Source organism: Bos indicus x Bos taurus, chromosome 4 (assembly GCF_003369695.1).
Source record: "Bos indicus x Bos taurus breed Angus x Brahman F1 hybrid chromosome 4, Bos_hybrid_MaternalHap_v2.0, whole genome shotgun sequence".
Taxonomy (NCBI): Eukaryota; Metazoa; Chordata; class Mammalia; order Artiodactyla; family Bovidae; genus Bos; species Bos indicus x Bos taurus.
Genome location: NC_040079.1, coordinates 7,910,421 through 7,928,237, shown reverse-complemented (window position 1 = coordinate 7,928,237; position 17,817 = coordinate 7,910,421). Strand labels below are relative to the sequence as shown.

The window sequence follows — 17,817 nt, the reverse complement described above, 5'->3', positions numbered from 1 at the left end:
TTTTTCCAGTGGTCATGTACGGATGTGAGAGTTGGACTATAAAGAATGTTGAGCGCAGAAGTGATGCTTTTGAACTGTGGTGTTGGAGAAGACTCTTGAGAGTTCCTTGGACTGCAAGGAGATCCAACCAGTCCATCCTAAAGGAGATCGGTCCTGGGTGTTCTTTGGAAGGAATGATGCTAAAGCTGAAACTCCAATACTTTGGCCACCTCATGCAAAGAGTTGACTCATTGGAGAAGACTCTGATGCTGGGAGGGACTGGGGGTGGGAAGAGAAGGGGACGACAGAGGATGAGATGGCTGGATGGCATCACTGACTCAATGGACGTGAGTCTGAGTGAACTCCGGGAGTTGGTGATGGACAGGGAGGCCTGGCGTGCTGCGATTCATGGGGTCGCAAAGAGTCAGACATGACTGAGCGACTGAACTGAACTGAACTGAACCGAACTGAAGCTGGGTTCATGGCCTACACGTTAATGGATTGCAGTCCTCAGTTTGAAAAACGTGCATGGTGTAGATAATCATTATCAAATGTAATAATTTTTCCCCCTTGTTTTAAAGTGAATGAAAATGCTTGAAATTGAAATACATGCAAGCAGCAAGCTAGATTAATTCAGCAAGCTGAATTAATATGCCTGTGAAAGCATTGTGCTGAAACGGAGAGCTGAAACTTGGTCCTTAACAGTTAAAACTAGTTTACGTGGACAAACAAGCCAGTCTGTATAGTCAGTTCAGTTCAGTCGCTCAGTTGCGTCCGACTCTTTGACCCCATGGACTGTAGCACGCCGGGCTGCTGTCTGTATAGTACCTGTTGAGTATCAAGTGGTTTGGTCATCTTCAGGTTTCCTGAAGCAGTGATGCCAGGCATGCTTGTGTCAGTCCACTGGGCCACATAGTCATTAGAGTAGGAAGAGTATATATATTGACTGAATTAAGAATCAACTTGAACTTTAACAATACTTAAGGCTTTGAGTGCTTTTGTGTGGATTTTTAGAATTTAAAAAGACCTATTAATTATTCAAGTACCAAAAGTAAAAATTGTATCTTAATTCCTATGATGTTCATAGGACAAAATTCCATACTTAATGACATCCAAAATTCCTCATAGTTATAAAATTGTGTGTGTTCTGGGGACTGAGTTGAATTAGCGTATTTCTTTATTTGTAGAATTAAAAGGGCAATGATCTCAAGGGCACGGTAGCTGTATTTCCTCATTCAGTGTAAGTGTGAGGGCCTAGTAATTTCAAAGCTTCTACTAGTTTTTAGAAAGTAGGAGATCTCATAGAACAAACCCATGGAGCTTTAAATATGTTTGCTCACATCCTACCCCAGAATGGTGGGTCCTGGGCTCGGTTCTTCACTTCCCGTCCCATCAGTTTTATAGTTTTAATTGCCTATTTGAGTAATTTCCCTTAAGTTTTATACATAATGTAAATGGTGTGCCTCTCCTCACCCCCGTTTTTCTCAGTACTGTTACTGTGCTGGTAGAAAAGAAAATGAAGTGACATGTAATTAACATGCTCTAGCGTGCCTCTCTGTAGTTCTGTATGCTGAAGGGCTGGGCGGGTTTGGAGGCTTTTTAAAGCATCATCAGGGATTTAGATGAGTCCTGTGAATATCTGGAGTCGCCATGCACCCAGTATTTCTGGAGCACCTCCACTGTGCCAGGGCACTGTGTTTGGTGCCGAGGATTCAGCTGTGAATTAGACCCCTGCTTTTGAGCCACAGAGCAGAGCCCATGATCAGTATTACTTTTATTAAATCTGAAGGTTCTGGGTGAGATATTTTGTTTACAAAGAAGAACTTCAGTTATTGATATATTTTCCATTTTTACAGTAACAGGTATAAATGTAAAATCCAGTTATTAACATATTCATTATTCAGATAGCAATAATTAGCAAAATAGACTGATTTTCAGTTAAGAAAAATGAGCAAATATAGTATTTAATATTCAGCATTAGCTTTCTGTTTACTCAGGTTTTCTAGGTTATAAAATGCAAGTTATTTTATGAGCAAAACCTAAAGATCAAAAGTGAGCCTCTACTTTCATTTTTTTGATTTTTTTTTTAAGACTTGTTTCTTTTTTAAAGCAGTTGTAGGTTCCCAGCAAAACTAAGAGGAAGGTGTAGAGATTTCCTGTATCCCTCCTGCCCCCACATACACAGACTCCCCCATTTTCAGCATCCCCCACCAGAGTGGTATATTTGTTACAAGCAAATCAGCATTAACACATAGTCACCCGAAGTCCATAGTTTACATTAGGATTCACTCTTGGTGGTGTGTGTTTTATGAGTTTGCACCAGTGTATAATAACATTATTCATCATTATAGTAGCATACAGAATAGTTACATTGCCCTAAAAATCCTCTGTGCTTTGTATATTTACCTCCTTGCCCCTCCGCTAAGTTCCTGGCAACTACTGTCGACTTCCTGTGATGTGTGCTTTAGTCCCTCAGTCCTGTCTGATTTTTGCCAACCCATGGACTACAGCCCACCAGGCTCCTCTGTCCATGGGATTTCCCAGGCATAAATACTGGATTACCATTTCCTTTTCCAGGGGATCTTCCTGACCCAGGGATCGAACCCACCTTTTCTGTGTTTGGGCAGATTCTTTACCACTGAGCCACCTGGGCAACTTCTTACTGTCTCCTTAGTTTTGCCTTTTCCAGAATGTTGTACAGTTGGAGTCACACAATACATATAGTCTATGTAGCCTTCTCAGAATGGCTTCTCTCACTTAGTCATGTGCCTTTAAGGGTCCTCCATGTCTTCTCATGGCTTGATGGCTCATTTCTGTTTAGTGCTAAATAATATTCCATGGTCTGGAGGGACCACAGTTTATTTATTTATCCGCTGACCCCCTGAGGGACATCTTGCTTGCTTACAGGTTTTGACAACTATGAAAAAAGGCACTGTAAACATCTGTGTGAGGGTTTTCATTGGACATTAGTTTTCACCTCCTTTAGGTAAATAGCAGCACAATTAATTGCTGAAATGTACACTCAGAGCGTGTTTAGTTTTGTCGGAAACCCACGGTGCCTTCTAAAGTGGCCACACCATATTGTTTTCCCACCAGCATGAAGGAGTTCCTGCTGCTTTTCTCTCTCACCAGCATTTGGTGTTTGTCATTGTTCCAAATGTTGGCCATTCTGGTAGGTGTGTGGGCATCCCATATGGCACTAGTGAAAAAGAACGCGCCTGCAATGCAGGAGACATCAGGGACTCAGGGTGGATCCCTGGGTCGGGAAGATCCCCTGGAGAGGGGAATGGCACCCACTCCAGCATTCTTGCCTAGAGAATCCCATGGGCAGAGGAGCCTGGCAGGCTGCAGTCCATGGAGTCACAAAGAGGCAGACACGACTGAGGTGACTGAGCATGCAGTAGGTGTGTAGGGGTGTCTCAGTATTTTAATTTGCGTTTTCCTGATGATGATATTATGTGGAGCAGCTTCTCATATGGTTATTTACGATCTGTATTTCTCCTCTAGTGAAGCCTTTGGCCCATTTTTTAATCAAATGGTTTTCTTACTGAGTCCTGAGAATTTTTTGTGTATTTTGGTTAACAGTTGTTTCTCAGATGTGTCTATTGCCAGTGTTCTGTCCCAGCCTGTGGCTTGTCTTCTCATTCTCTTGACAGTGTCTTTCTCAGAGCAGATGTTTTTCATTTCAGTGAAGTGCAGCTGGTCAGTGATTTCTTTCGTGGACCCAGCCTTTGATGTTGTGTCTAAAAGGCCACACCTTTACCCAGGCTCATCTAGGGTTTCTCCCATGTGATCTTCTAGGAACTTTATAGTTTTGCTCTGCTTTTATTTTTCAGGAGGGCTTTGCAAATATTATACGAAAAATGTTCAACATACCAAAAGTGTCCTTGCGTTTAACGGGTTTTAATCATTTTTCTAAGATCAGATGAGTCAGATGGGTTTTTAATGATCATCTCCTACTATGGTTATTTTTTAAGAAGGAAGGAAGATCATCATCAATTGGGGAGTTCCTACTAGGTACCAGGCATAGAAATAGGCCTTTTTACTTACAATGTCTTATTTAAAAACTCTGAGAAGCTGGCATTTGGATCTTTAACTTCAATTGAGAATTGAATTAGCGAAGGAACCAAGTGTTCCCCTTCTAAGTGAGTCTGACTAGTCGTGCTCCTTGGTTTTGGAGTCTCAGGAAGGATTTGTCTCCTTGGAAAGAAAGCTGAGCAACAAAGAATTGCTGCTTTTGAACTGTGGTGTTGGAGAAGACTCTTGAGAAGTCCCTTGGACTGCAAGGAGATTCAACCAGTCAGTCCTAAAGGAAATCAGTCCTCAATATTCATTGGAAGGACTGATGCTGAAGCTGAAACCCCAATACTTTGGCCACCTGGGAAGAACTGACTCATTGGAAAAGACCCTGATGCTGGGAAAGAGCAGGCGGGAGAAGGGGATGACAGGGGATGACAGAGGATGAGATGGTTGGATGGCATCACCAGTTGATTGATGAGCAGAAATGATACTGGCAATAACTGTCCTGGAGTAAGGAGAATATCTGTGGTTTCCTGGTGGCAAAGTCAGAGGTGGTCCCAGAACCCCTGTGGTCCACTGCCTACGCCCCTAACTGGGGGAGTGAGCTAGGCTCAGTCAAAGTTACAAGGATGCTGTGTGTGTGGGACCAGCCATCATTCAGTGCTCCCAGCCTCTCTGGGCGGGCTTCAGGTTGATTTCCAGTCTTCTGTGGTGACTAAACTTGAGTGTACAACTTCTTGTCATTGTGGCCACTTTATCTTGGGATAGGTTGCTAGAAGTGAGATGGCTGGGTGGATGGGTCAATGCACCGGCGGCGTTTTCGGATACAGCCGATTACTGCCTACAGAGTGAACACCTCCACCAGCAACAGTTCAGTCGTTTTGACTTTTGTCATGAAGTGTCTGTCGGATTCCGGAATCCAGAGGTGTGTTTTTGGAGATCTGAAAGTCCAAGTCTGAGAGACTCTTATCCTGGGTGTTTTCGCTGGCGCCGCCCCTTCCGCTCCATGTGCTCCATGTGTCTTTAAGTTAATTTCACCGTGCTGAGGTCTCCTTTCATCCCAGCTTCACCGGGCTATTGGCCGAATGTTTCTAACATCACATCCCTGCTCCGGAACCTTGCAGGACTCTGTTGCCCACTCAGAATAAAGGCCTCGTGTCCTCTTACTACAGACGCCCCCTCCTCTCTCCGAAGCTCTAGCCCGAGCCCCCCAAAACTCAACCTCCTGCCCTTTGCTTTTCTGCCTCCCGCTCTTCTCGGGCAAAACCCCTCAGATCCCACCTGAGAAGCATTCAAAGCGCAGACTTTGTAGAGCCTTCTTGGGCATTGTAGTCTGGAGTGACTTCTTCCAGACCCTTCAGACAGTAAAACGTCTCTGCCTAGTGACAACTCTGCAGGTACTTCAGCTGTCTTTTAAATATTTTATGTTGCAGGAAAATTTGAGCCCCTCTATTGGTAACATATTAGATGGCAGTTCTTAAAGCTTTCTTTCCAGTGGAACACCCAGTAATACTGCTTTTCATGCTAAGGCTCCCGCATATCCAGAACCTGGTCATTTTGTAAAGATCCATTCCTTGCTGTGAGTGACCCGAATTTGATCCAGAACAATTTGTAGTTAGCATGCTTTAAAGCTGTCTTTTTTTCCTTAACAGTTTTATTGAGGTATAATTCACATACCGTAACATTCACTTGTTTTAAATGTATAATTCAGTAATTTTTAGTAAAATTAGAGTTGCGCAGCCATCACTACAATCCAGTTTTAGAACATTTCCTTTGCCCCAAAGGATCCCTTTGGGGTGAGGCCTGCCTCCTGTCACTCCCCACTCCCCCCACTGGATCCCCCAACTCTCCGCCCCCATCAAGCAGGAGTCCACTTCCTGCCTCTCTAGTTTACCGGTTCTGTACATTTCATGACAAATGGGATCATGTAACATGTGGTCTTTTTCTTCTGGTTTTCACTTCAGTTCAGTTCAGTTCAGTTGCTCAGTCGTGTCCAACTCTTTGCGACCCCGTGAATCACAGCACGCCAGGCCTCCCTATCCATCACCAACTCCCAGAGTTCACTCAGACTCACGTCCATCGAGTCAGTGATGCCATCCAGCCATCTCATCCTCTGTCGTCCCCTTCTCCTGCCCCCAATCCCTCCCAGCATCAGAGTCTTTTCCAAGGAGTCAACTCTTCACATGAGGTGGCCAAAGTATTGGAGTTTCAGCTTTAGCATCATTCCTTCCAAAGAAATCCCAGGGCTGATCTCCTTCAGAATGGACTGGTTGGATCTCCTTGCAGTCCAAGGGACTCTCAAGAGTCTTCTCCAACACCACAGTTCAGAAGCATCAATTCTTCGGCACTCAGCCTTCTTCACAGTCCAACTCTCACATGCATACATGACCAAAGGAGAAACCATAGCCTTGACTAGACGAACCTTTGTTGGCAAAGTAATGTCTCTGCTTTTGAATATGCTATCTAGGTTGGACATAACCTTCCTCCCAAGGAGTAAGCATCTTTTAATTTCATGGTTGCAGTCACCATCTGCAGTGATTTTGGAGCCCAAAAAAATAAAGTCTGACACTGTTTCCACTGTTTCCCCATCTGTGTTTGAGGTTCATCCATGCTGTGGCATGTATCTGTACTTCATTTTTTATTGCCTTAGTGTTTTCTTTTGTATGAGTAAGGATATCTTGCTTATCCATTCACCTGTTGGTGGGCATTTAGGTTCTTCCACTTTTTGGCTTTTATATGTAATGTGTGCTGTGAACATCCATGTACAGGTCTTTGGATGGACATACATCTTCTTTTTTAGCGGGGGGTAGATCCCTAATAGTGGAATTGATGGGTCATGTGGTAGGTAAAGAATCCGCCTGCAATGCAGAAGTCACAGGAGATGGGGGTTTGCTCCCTGGGTCCGGAAGATCCCCTGGAGGGGAGGGCATAACAACACACTCTAGTATTCTTGCTTGGAGAATACCATGGACAGAGGAACCTGGTGGGCTACAGTCCATAGGGTCACAAAGAGTCAGACATGACTATAGTGACTTAGCACAGTGGTAAATTTGTGTTAACTGAATGTAGTCTTTAAATGGCCCAAATGTTTAATTACTAGCTTTGAGTAAAGACATAAACAAGACAGTTTGAGCACTTATGATTCAGGCCTTGGGAACTTGACTCTGAAGTGATTGAGAAAAAGCAGAACCCATTTCCCATCTGTGTGTGTATTTAGATTCTCTTTCTAAGCATAGATTTAATGGTTTTGAATGACTAAGTGGAGGCAAAACTCAGCTAATGTTCCTAGAAAGACATCTATTAGGATATTAATTGGAATTTTTTATGCTTTTGTCAACTGTAATTGTTTGAACTTTATTGTAGTTAAGCCCTTAGTTCTATATAGAAATGAAATAATACACATTTACATTTTATAAGTAAGTATACAAATTTCAATAATGGAGGTCAGGTAGTAAATGCCTTTCCTGGTGATGTACAGATAGAACCCTAAGAATTGAACGTACAAATTGTTGGTCTACGTTTACAAGATGTTAACCCTTGTTCTAGTATCTTTAAGAATACTTTGATTTAAAAAGTGAAACATTTAAATAATTCATATTCAAATACTAATAAGTGAATATACAAACAAATAAGGATATAACTATGAATAAATGTCCAGTTCATGAATTGGCCAGATCTTCCTTGACCTATTGGTTTGCAGTCCTTTGGGCCCGTTATCACACACTGACATCTTGAAGCTTTCACTTGTGTTTTTGCATGGTTCCTGTGAAGCCATGTTGTAATCTCAAATTAGAGAGTACATCCTAGCAGCACACTTCTTAAGGAAGTGGGATAGGAAATCTCCACCTTCCTAAGAAAACAGCATGGAGGGGTGAGTGATGGAAAGAACACGGCTTTGGAATCCAAATATTTGTGTATGAATCCTTGCCACTTGTCACCAGAGTGGTTTTGGGCAAATTATCGAACATCTCCAAGCCTGGGTGGGGCTTCCCTGGTGGCTCAGTGGTAAAAGAATCCACCTGCGATGCAGGAGACACAGGTTTGATCGCTGAGTCAAGAAGATCCCTTGGAGGGGGAAAATAGCAACCTGCTCCAGTATTCTTGCCTGGAAAATCCCGTGGACAGAGGAGCCTGGTGGGCTACAGTCCATGGGGTTGCAAAGAGTTGGACACGCGCACACACACACACACACACACACACACATGCCTGAGTGTCCTCATTTGTACTATGCAGAGAATATGGTTATTGTAAGGATTCGGTGAAGGGAAAGTATTACAACCCCTAGTGGCACAGGGTCTAGCAGTGAGGCCTGCAGAGAATACTGGGTCCTTTCTTTACACTGCGAGACCAGGGAAGAGACCAACGTTAGTGGCCCAGGTGAGAGATAATAATGACTGCCAGACTCTTAATGAGTTGCTGGGGGTATCATGAGAGGTGGGTGATTTCAAGAGAGGAGGAGGGAGTTGATGGAAGGAACTGACTTTACATCAGGGGTGAGAACAGGAGAAACCAGAGCTGACCTCTTATCGAGATGGGGGATACAGAGGAAGGCTTAGTTGGAACGTGGGCCAGTCAAGAGGCTAAGCAGTGGCCCTTAATTTAAGGTGCGGGTGGAGGGTTTGGGGAGGGAGGGATGGTGTATGTGCATGGAGATGGGTCTGCAGCTAGGAGCGGGTGCTTTCATCACCTCCAGGATTTTGAACTGGACCGAGCCTTCCGTTCACCAAGGTAAAGAAAGGTGGAGAGGGAGGTGTTTCGTTTCATTCACATGAGCTTGTGGCCTCTGGAAGGTCCAGGAAAGGAGAGAAGGAGGGAGAGTTGGGTCAGGAGCAGATTGGCGTGGCTGGTACACAGAGGGTCCACAGCCAATGGACCAGGAGAGGAGGGGAGCGCCAACCCGCGTGCTGCCGATGGCTCGTCTGACTCCTGAATTATCAGAGTGTAGAAGTCTAGTAAAATCCTGCCCAGAACTATGCAAAGTTTACAGCCTGAAGGCTCCGCCTTACCTTATCCCAGCTATGCACATCAAACCCAGGTTTCAGATGTTCAGTTCAGTTTAGTTGCTCAGTCATGTCCGACTCTTGCGACCCCATGGACTGCACCACACCAGGCCTCCCTGTCCATCACCAACTCCTGGAGTTTACTCAAACTCATGTCCATCACGTCGGTAATGCCATCCAACCATCTCATCCTCTGTCGTCCCTTTCTCCCGCCTTCAATCTTTCCCAGCATCAGGGTCTTTTCCAGTGAGTCAGTTGTTCGTATCAGGTGGCCAGAGTATTGAAGTTTCAGCTTCAGCATCGGTCCTTCCAGTGAACATTCAGGACTGATGTCCTTTAGGATTGACTTGGTTGGATCTCCATACAGTCCAAGGGACTCTCAAGAGTCTTCTCAACACCACAGTTCAGATGTTGCGTTCATTTAAATCATTAATGGAATTTAAGAATTTCTCAGGTGGTGAGTTTACCAGTCTCAGTTCTAAGTGGCACCGAGATTGCTTGGTATGCACCAACCAGATCATGATCAAATGGCACAGTATTTCCAGGGATATAAGTGAGAAGGTACTGTGTTTTGGTCCCATCCCCTCCCACATCCATGTCCTGAACTTGACCACCTCCCTGCCAGGCTCCATCCTTTAGCTTCTCTTTTTCTACCACATATGTTGTGTAAAAAGCTGGAATCAGGATTGCTGAAAGAAGTATCAATAACCTCACATATGCAGATGACCCCACCCTTATGGCAGAAAGCAAGGAGGAACTAAAGAGCCTCTTGATGGAGGTGAAAGAAGAGAGTGAAAAATCTAGCTTAAAAGTCAACATTTAAAAAACTAAGATCGTGGGATCTAGTCCCTTCCATTCATGGCAGTTTGATGGGGAAAAAATGGACACAGTGACAGGCTTCATTTTCTTGGGCTCCAAAGTCACTGAGGATGGTGACTGCAGCCATGGAATTAAAAGACACTTGCTCCTCGGAAGAAAAGCTATGACCGACCTAGACAGCATGTTAAAAAGCAGAGACATTACTTTGCAAACAAAGGTCTGTATAGTTAAAGCTATGGTTTTTCCAGTAGTCATGTATGGATGTGAGAGTTGGACCATAAAGAAATCTGAGCGCCAAAGAACTGATGCTTTCAAACTGTGGTGTTGATGAAGACTCTTGAGAGTCCCCTAGACTGCAAGGATATCCAACCAGTCAGTCCTAAAGGAAATCAGTCCAGAATATTCATTGGAAGGACTGATGATGAAGTCTCCAATACTTTGGCCACCTGATGCAAAGAACTTAGTTGTTGGGTTGTTTTTTTTCCCTGCAATATTTTTAAGGTAAATCCCAACCATCCTTTCATTTCACCCACAAGAGTATTAATCTGGTGAGGCTTGGGGGTTTTGTTTGTTTTTAAACAGGAGCCAGCAAACCCTGAGGCCGGTGCTTTACACAGCTCCGAGCCAACGTTCCAGGCTATCAGTGAAGCCCGGACCTTCTCTTCTGTGTTCTGTGTGTTTTTACTCTTAAATATAAAATGGTATCATTTCACATGTATTCCCCTGTCGCTTCCCCCCTGGACTCTTTCTGAAATTCATCGTGTTGGAAGAAGTGGCCAAAATTGACAAGGTCGTGTGTGGTGTGCTGTGTGACTTTCCGACAGCTCATATGTGACTTCTCTTTTTGGTGAACTTTCATGTATTTCCTGGTGTGCACAGGCAAACGTTCTCCTCAGTGTAAATCATTGTTTTACCATGTTTCATTTCTTAAGTGCCATACTGCAGGTAGAAGCCGGGGACTCTGCATACTTTTAACCAATTGTTAGAAAATAAGTAATTTTACTGAGTAATACTCAGGATCATTTCAAGTTTTCATCAGATTTAAAATGTTCCCTGTGTACGAGACAGCAAAAGAGACACAGATGTATAAAACAGTCTTATGGACTCTGTGGGAGAGGGAGAGGGTGGGAAGATTTGGGAGAATGGCATTGAAACATGTAAAATATCATGTATGAAACGAGATGCCAGTCCAGGTTTGATGCAGGATACTGGATGCTTGGGGCTAGTGCACTGGGACGACCCAGAGGGATGGTATGGGGAGGGAGGAGGGAGGAGGGTTCAGGATGGGGAACACATGTATACCTGTGGTGGATTCATTTTGATATTTGGCAAAACTAATACAATTAAGTAAAGTTTAAAAATAAAATTAAATTAAAAAAATGTTCTTAAACTAGAAAAGCCAAATTTAGCCTTGTTTTTTTTAACAGTGAATTTTAACTATGTTTTCATTAACTCTAATAATGACTTTTTAAAAAATACTGTAACAGCTTAAATCCATGCTTTTGTTTTGATTTTTTTGTACATTTTTCAAAAGCAGTCACCTTACTGTGGACACAGTTGTGGTCTTTCTGAAAAACCCTGTGTCGTGTATTCCTGTTACAACTGATCTGAATTATTTTTGCTTTGTTTATTGAACACTGTTCTACATTGGCCTGTGCAGAAGCATCTGCTAAATGTATTTGGTCTTAATTTACAGGAACAGAGGCAGCTACTAGGACCACCTTAATGGACAAAAATGGTATCTGGATTTTTTTTTTAATATTTGAGTTGAAACTGAGCAGGGGACACAATTCTTTTATTACTTTAAATTTTGTGGGCTCCGCCCCTAGAGTAGAAATGTAGGTTCATTAAGGTCTGAATTGATGTTCCTGTCTGTTTTGTGCTTAGGGCTGGTCGGGCAGGGGAGTAAGGTGTTCGGAGAAGTCAGGCAGCCCCGCTGGTGAGACGTGGTGAGGAACGCGTGGCCGTCTCCAGTTCAGGGGCCCCAGCCGGCGGCGTAAAGTGGAAACACCCCTGAAAGCACAGAGGAACCCCCGGTGCCCTCCATCGATGACGCCCCGCCCCGCCCACAGCCGCGCCGCCCGTCCCCAGGCACCCAGCTCCCAGCCCCCGCCCGCCCTCCTCTCCCCGCCTCAGTTCTTCGTGGAACCTTCTGGAATCCTATTTCTGGAAACTGCTCGGACGCCTCTCCAGTTTTGGGCCCCCTCGCTCCTCAGAGGCTGCGGCTCCGAAAGCCGCGCTGTGGCTGTTGCGGAACCCCTACGTCCCTCCCCGGGCTCCCTGGAAGGTGCGCCGGACCTGGGTGCCTTCCGCCCCGGATCTGGGTGCCTTCCGCCCCGGTACGGGCTACGGGCTACGGGCTCCGGGCTCCCCCGGCTCCCAGCCCGGTGCTGCCTGCCTGGCTGCCCCGCGGCGGCGCCTCCCTCTCCACGCCCAGCGCCCTTCCCGGTGATGCAGCCTCTGCGAGGCCGGGCCGCCGGTGCCGCCGCCTGTCGTCCAGCCCTTCCCGGGCTTGAGCACCCAGCCGCCGCCCTTCAGCAGTCCCTGACCCCCGCCCTCCCAGTGAGGACTTTCCCAGCGGGCTTTCCCTGCTCTGCGTCCCGGGCAGCCTCTTAACGCCTTCAGGGCCGGCATGCCTAGAGAGAGTCTGCGTTTATTTTTAAGTCTTGATGGGCGTGTATTTGCTTTGCAGCATTGTGTCTCTGCTGTGTGGTGCAGTGCCCGCAGCTTTACGTCTACACACACACCCCCTCTCCTGGGGTTTCCTTCCCGCTCGGGTCACCACAGAGCGCTGAGGAGAGCCCCCTGTGCCTTTCAGCAGGCTCTCATTAGCTCTCTTTTCTGCATGGTCGTGTCTGTCAGTCCCCATCCCCCAGCCCATCCCGCTCCTGCCTTCCCAAACCAGTGAGGCGTATTTCGTTAAGTGAGTGAGGTTTATCTCATTATTAAGTGAAAAAAGTTGTAGAACGATGTGTGGTTGATCCCAAGAAAGTTAGGTCTCTGTAGGGATCAGCACAGATTTACCTTTTCTTTTTTAAAAAAATGTGTTGTTTCTTGAAACATCAGTGTTTTCTTGAAAATCCAACCCTGAGATGTGTTCAGGGGAAAATATGCTCTAGCCAAGTCAGTTTGAGTGGGAGATGTTTTATACTGTTTTTCTGACAGGAATTCATAAGACACGTTCACTTACTAAGGCCTCTGAACTCTTGGAGCAAGCAAAATATTTAGCTTCAGTAAAGCTAGCATTTCCCCAGATTGGCTGGATGATCTGTTCAGTTGATGTTCCAGTTAGTGTCTGCAGACATCTGTCATACGTGCTCTGTTAAGAAAGCCCTTTCCTTACTAATGAAACTCTGAGTTACTAATATCAAAGAGAACATAGTTTTTAGGATTCTTGGAGGTCGTTTGGTTAGTTCATGCCTGTATTCAACAAAAGAATCTTATGCACCATTAATCTTGAGAAATAGACTGTTTGATTAGCTCACAGTTTGAAGTGTTAAAACACTTGTTTTAATACTGATTCCGATGGCTTTCGTATCCCTTTGGAGCAAGTCTCTTTCATGAGGCAAATCCTTGAATATCCAACCTCCCTGCTCCTCTTAGACATCTTTGTTTTGACTCCTGGGTTCTGCTCCCTTATCTTACTTGGTTGGGGGAGGGGAGGGTGACGTGAGCAGTGCTGTGACTGGTCCCCGGGGCTGGGGTGGGACAGGACAGCAGGCTCTGCCCACAGGTTCCCGCCCTGGGTTGGTTGCATTTTGTGCCTTGGTTTCCTGTGCATCCACTGAAAGCAGCCAGTCTGCAGTTTCTCTGTCTGAAAACTTGAGCGTTCCTCCTGGATATTCATGACCTCGATCGGAAACCCTGTGATGCCAAGGAGTAACTGTAACAGACTGCTTTTGCCCGACTTTCTAAGTATATATTAGGTTTAGTTTTGTTTTTTGTTTTTAGTATCTCCTGGTATTTTGGACATCCCTAAGTTTCATGGCTGTGGGATGTGAATTATTAGGAAAGTATTTTTATCCCTTACCCCAAAACCATCTCAGCCTCTGACTTTTCATAAGGTCCGCCTGAGGTTATTGATAGTTCTTGAGGGCCTGGTTATGGGATGGAGGGCAGGTGGTTTGTAAAGTGGTTTTATTCCTGAAAATTCCACACTGACAGATAAGCCAGTCTTTTATGGGCACCTATGTTATTGTATTTATTATTCCAAACAGTTCACTATCAAACATTGAGGGATGCATCCAGTCAGTTCAGTTCCTTCGCTCAGTCGTGTCCAACTCTTTGTGACCCCATGGACTGCAGCACACCAGGCTTCCCTGTCCATCACCAACTCTTGGAGTTTGTTCAAACTCATGTCCATAGAGTCAGTGATGCCATCCAACCATCTCATCCTCTGTCATCCCCTTCTCCCGCCTTCAATCTTTCCCAGCATTAGGGTCTTTTCAAATGAGTCAGTTCTTCGAATCACATGGCCAAAGTATTGGAGTTTGAGCTTCAGCATCAGTCCTTCCAATGAATATTCAGGAGGGATACATAAGCAGATGAAATCCAAACACAGCTCCCCACCCCCACCCCAAGGTGGGAACTCGATCACCAGAGCATCCCCTATCCATTTAGGCCCCACCCACGTGCCCCTTCAGGGAGGGGCTGGACTCCCAGAGGCCCTCCAGCTGTAAGGTCCTCCCTGACCTCCCCACCCGGCGCACTTGCGGGGAATGAGCCCCCAGGAGCGGAAGCACAGACTGTGCTGCCCTGTGTGCCAGTCCAGGCAGCGCTGGACGCCTCCCGGGCGGGGGCCACCTCACGGTTCAGCCCCTCTCTGCCCAGGCCTGCATCCTCCCCTGCCCCTCACAGATGTCATCCCGAAGAAGCATTTACCACCAAACTCTGTCCAGGCATTTGCTCCAGAGAGCCCAGCCTGAGACCAGCAGGTCAGCTGCTGTTAGCACATGGCCTGATTTTTAAGATATTTCTCTGATGTTCTTACTTTTAATGTTTCCTTTTAGATGTAGTTTTAGCTTTCTCTATTGTAGGATAAGTGATAAATGTTAAATATTATAAATGGGAGACTCTCTGGGGGTTATTAAAAATAGAAGATGAGGTTGCTGCTGCTGCTAAGTCGCTTCAGTTGTGTCTGACTGTGCGACCCAAGAGACGGCAGCCCAGCAGGCTCCTCTGTCCCTGGGATTCTCCAGGCAAGAATATTGGAGTGGGTTGCCATTTCCTTCTCCAATGCATGACAGTGAAAAGTGAAAGTGAAGCCGCTCAGTCATGTCTGACTCTTCGCGACCCCATGGACTGCAGCCCACCAGGCTCCTCCATCCATGGGATTTTCCAGGCAAGAGTACTGGAGTAGGGTGCCATCGAAGATGAGGTTAGCCTCTTTCAACTTCTCAATTAAGTCAGTAATGACATGTGAATTTTTGTGAACTGTGTAGATTTTGGATACTCAGTGAGGACAATCAGAAAATGGGAATGACTCATTTGAAAGGGAAAACAGTAAAGCACCTAAAAGCAGAAGTAAGATAGTTTGCTGAATTTTCACCACATGAGCCAAGACTTGGCTGTGGCACCAGATTCCCACGCGTAGAACTAGACAGAAAATGTGTGTAATAAAGTAGACTTGATATTTTAACATGAGAGATTGTGTTTGATCTTGGAATACCGGTTACTCTGATACAGTAAGACTCATAACTGGAATCAGATGTACAATAGAAAGAGCGAGCACATTTGGGTGCTGATGTTGAATGGGGACAATGAGGTTGTGGGGAAAAATAAAATCACTGACCATTTTATTCGGTGTACCTTATTAACCTTGCCCCTGGGGTGGAAGTGAGGTGGGATGATAAGTGCCTTGTTATTTTTGTTGAGTCTCTCAGTCATGTCCAACTGTTTGCAACCCCATGGACTGCAGCGCACCAGGCTTCCCTGTCTTTCACTACCTCCAAAAGTTTGCTCAAACTCAGGTCCATTAAGTCGGTGATGCCATGCAACCATCTCATGCTCTGTCACCCCTTTCTCCTCTACCCTCAATCTTTTCCGGTATCCGGGTCTTTTCCAATGAGTCAGCTCTTCACATCAGGTAGCCAAAGTATTGGAGCTTTAGCGTTAGTCCTTCCAATGTACGTTCACGGTTGATTTCCTTTAGGATTGACTGGTTGGATCTCCTTGCAGTCCAGGGGACTCTCAAGAGTCTTCTCCAACACCACAGTTCAAAAGCATCAATTCTTTGGTGCTCAGCTTTCCTTATGGTCCAACTCTCACATCCATACGTGACTACTGGAAAAACCATAGCTTTGACTACAGGGACCTTTGTTGGCAACGTAATGTCTCTGCTTTTTAATATGCTATCTAGGTTGGTCATAGCTTTCCTTCCAAGAAGTGTCTTTTAATTTAATGGCTGTAGTCACTGTCCACAGTGATTTTGGAGCCCAAGAAAATAAAGTCTGTCACTATTTCAGTTGTTTCCCGCCACCGCCCCCCCGCCCCCCTCGTCTATTTGCCATGAAGGGTTGAGACCAGATGCCATGATCTTAGTTTTCTGAAAGTTGAATTTTAAGCCAGCTTTTTCATTCTCCTCTTTCACTTCATCAATAGGCTTTTTAGTTCCTCTTCACTTTCTGCCATAAGAATGGTGTCACCTGCATATCTGAGGTTATTGATATTTCTCCCGGCAATCTTGATTCCAGCTTGAGCTTCATCCAGCCCAGTGTTTCTCGTGATGTACTCTGCACATAAGTTAAATAAGCAGGGTGACAGTAGACAGCCTTGATGTACTCCTTTCTTTCCCAATTTTGAACCCGTCCGTTGTTCCGTGTCTGGTTCTAAGTGTTGCTTCTTGACCTGCATACAGGTTTCTCAGGAGGCAGGTAAGGTGGTCTGGTATCCCCATCTCTTGAAGAATTTTCCACAGTTTGTTGTGATCCACACAGTCAAAGGCTTTAGTGTAGTCAGTGAAGTAGATGTTTTTCTGGACTTTCCTTGCTTTTTCTATAGTCCAGTGAATGTTGGCAATTTGATCTCTGATTCCTCTGCCTTTTCGAAATCTAGCTTGTACATCTGGAAGTTCTTGGTTCACATACTGTTGAAGCCTACTTTGAAGGATTTTGAGTATTACCTTGCTAGCATGTGAAATGAGTGCAATTGTGTGGTAGTTTGAACATTCTTTGGCACTGTCCTTCTTTGGGATTGAAATGAAAACTGACCTTTTGCTGGCATATTGAGTGCAGCACTTTTAACAGCATCATCTTTTAGGATTTGAAATAGCTCAGCTGAAATTCCATTAACTCCACTAGCTTTATTTGTAGTAATACTTCCTAAGGGCCTCTTGACTTCACACTCCAGGATGTCTGGCTCTAGGTGAGTGATCACACCATCGTGGTTATCTGGGTCATTAAGACCATTTTTGTGCAATTCTTCTGTGTATTTTTTTTTTTTTGGCTGCTCTGGGTTCTAGTTGCGGCATGTGGGATCTAGTTCCCTGGCCAGAGATTGAACCTAGGCCCCCTGCTTTCAGAGCTCAGAGTCTTAGCTACTGAATCACCAGAGGAGTCTACTCTTCTGTGTATTCTTGCCACCTCTTCCTAATATCATCTGCTTCTCTCAGGTCCGTACCGTTTCTGTCCTTTATTGTATCCATCTTTGTATGAAATGTTCCCTTGGTAGCTCTGATTTTCTTGACAAGATCTCTAGTCTTCCCCATTCTATTGTTTTCCTCTATTTCTTTGCATTGTTCACTTAAGGTTTTCTTACCTCTCCTTGTTGTTCTTTGGAACTCTGCATTCAGATGGGTAGGTCTTTCCTTTTGTCATTTGCCTTTCTCTTCTTTCCTCAGCTGTTTGTAAGGCCTCCCCAGACAACCATTTTGCATTTTTGCTTTTCTTTTTCTTGGGGATGCTCTTGATCACTGCTTCCTGTACAATGTCACAAACCTCCGTCCATAGTTCTTCAGGCACTCTGTCTATCAGATCTAATCCCTTGAATTTCCACTGTATAA

The 17,817-nt window shown here is 45.1% G+C and overlaps 2 protein-coding genes across 5 annotated transcripts in view; both read left to right on the top strand.

Annotated features, from left to right (window-relative positions):
- The window catches only part of CUL1 (cullin 1), an 88,218-nt gene that overhangs the window by 14,547 nt on the left and 55,854 nt on the right, over window positions 1-17,817 (top strand). The gene's annotated exons all lie outside the window — the stretch shown is intronic.
- On the top strand, window positions 11,321-14,125 carry LOC113891052 (gametogenetin-like). Its single transcript, XM_027538734.1, has 2 exons — window positions 11,321-11,556; window positions 11,706-14,125. Exon 2 carries the CDS (start codon window positions 11,868-11,870, stop codon window positions 12,432-12,434), a length of 567 nt encoding a protein of 188 aa, XP_027394535.1. The 5' UTR covers window positions 11,321-11,556; window positions 11,706-11,867; the 3' UTR covers window positions 12,435-14,125.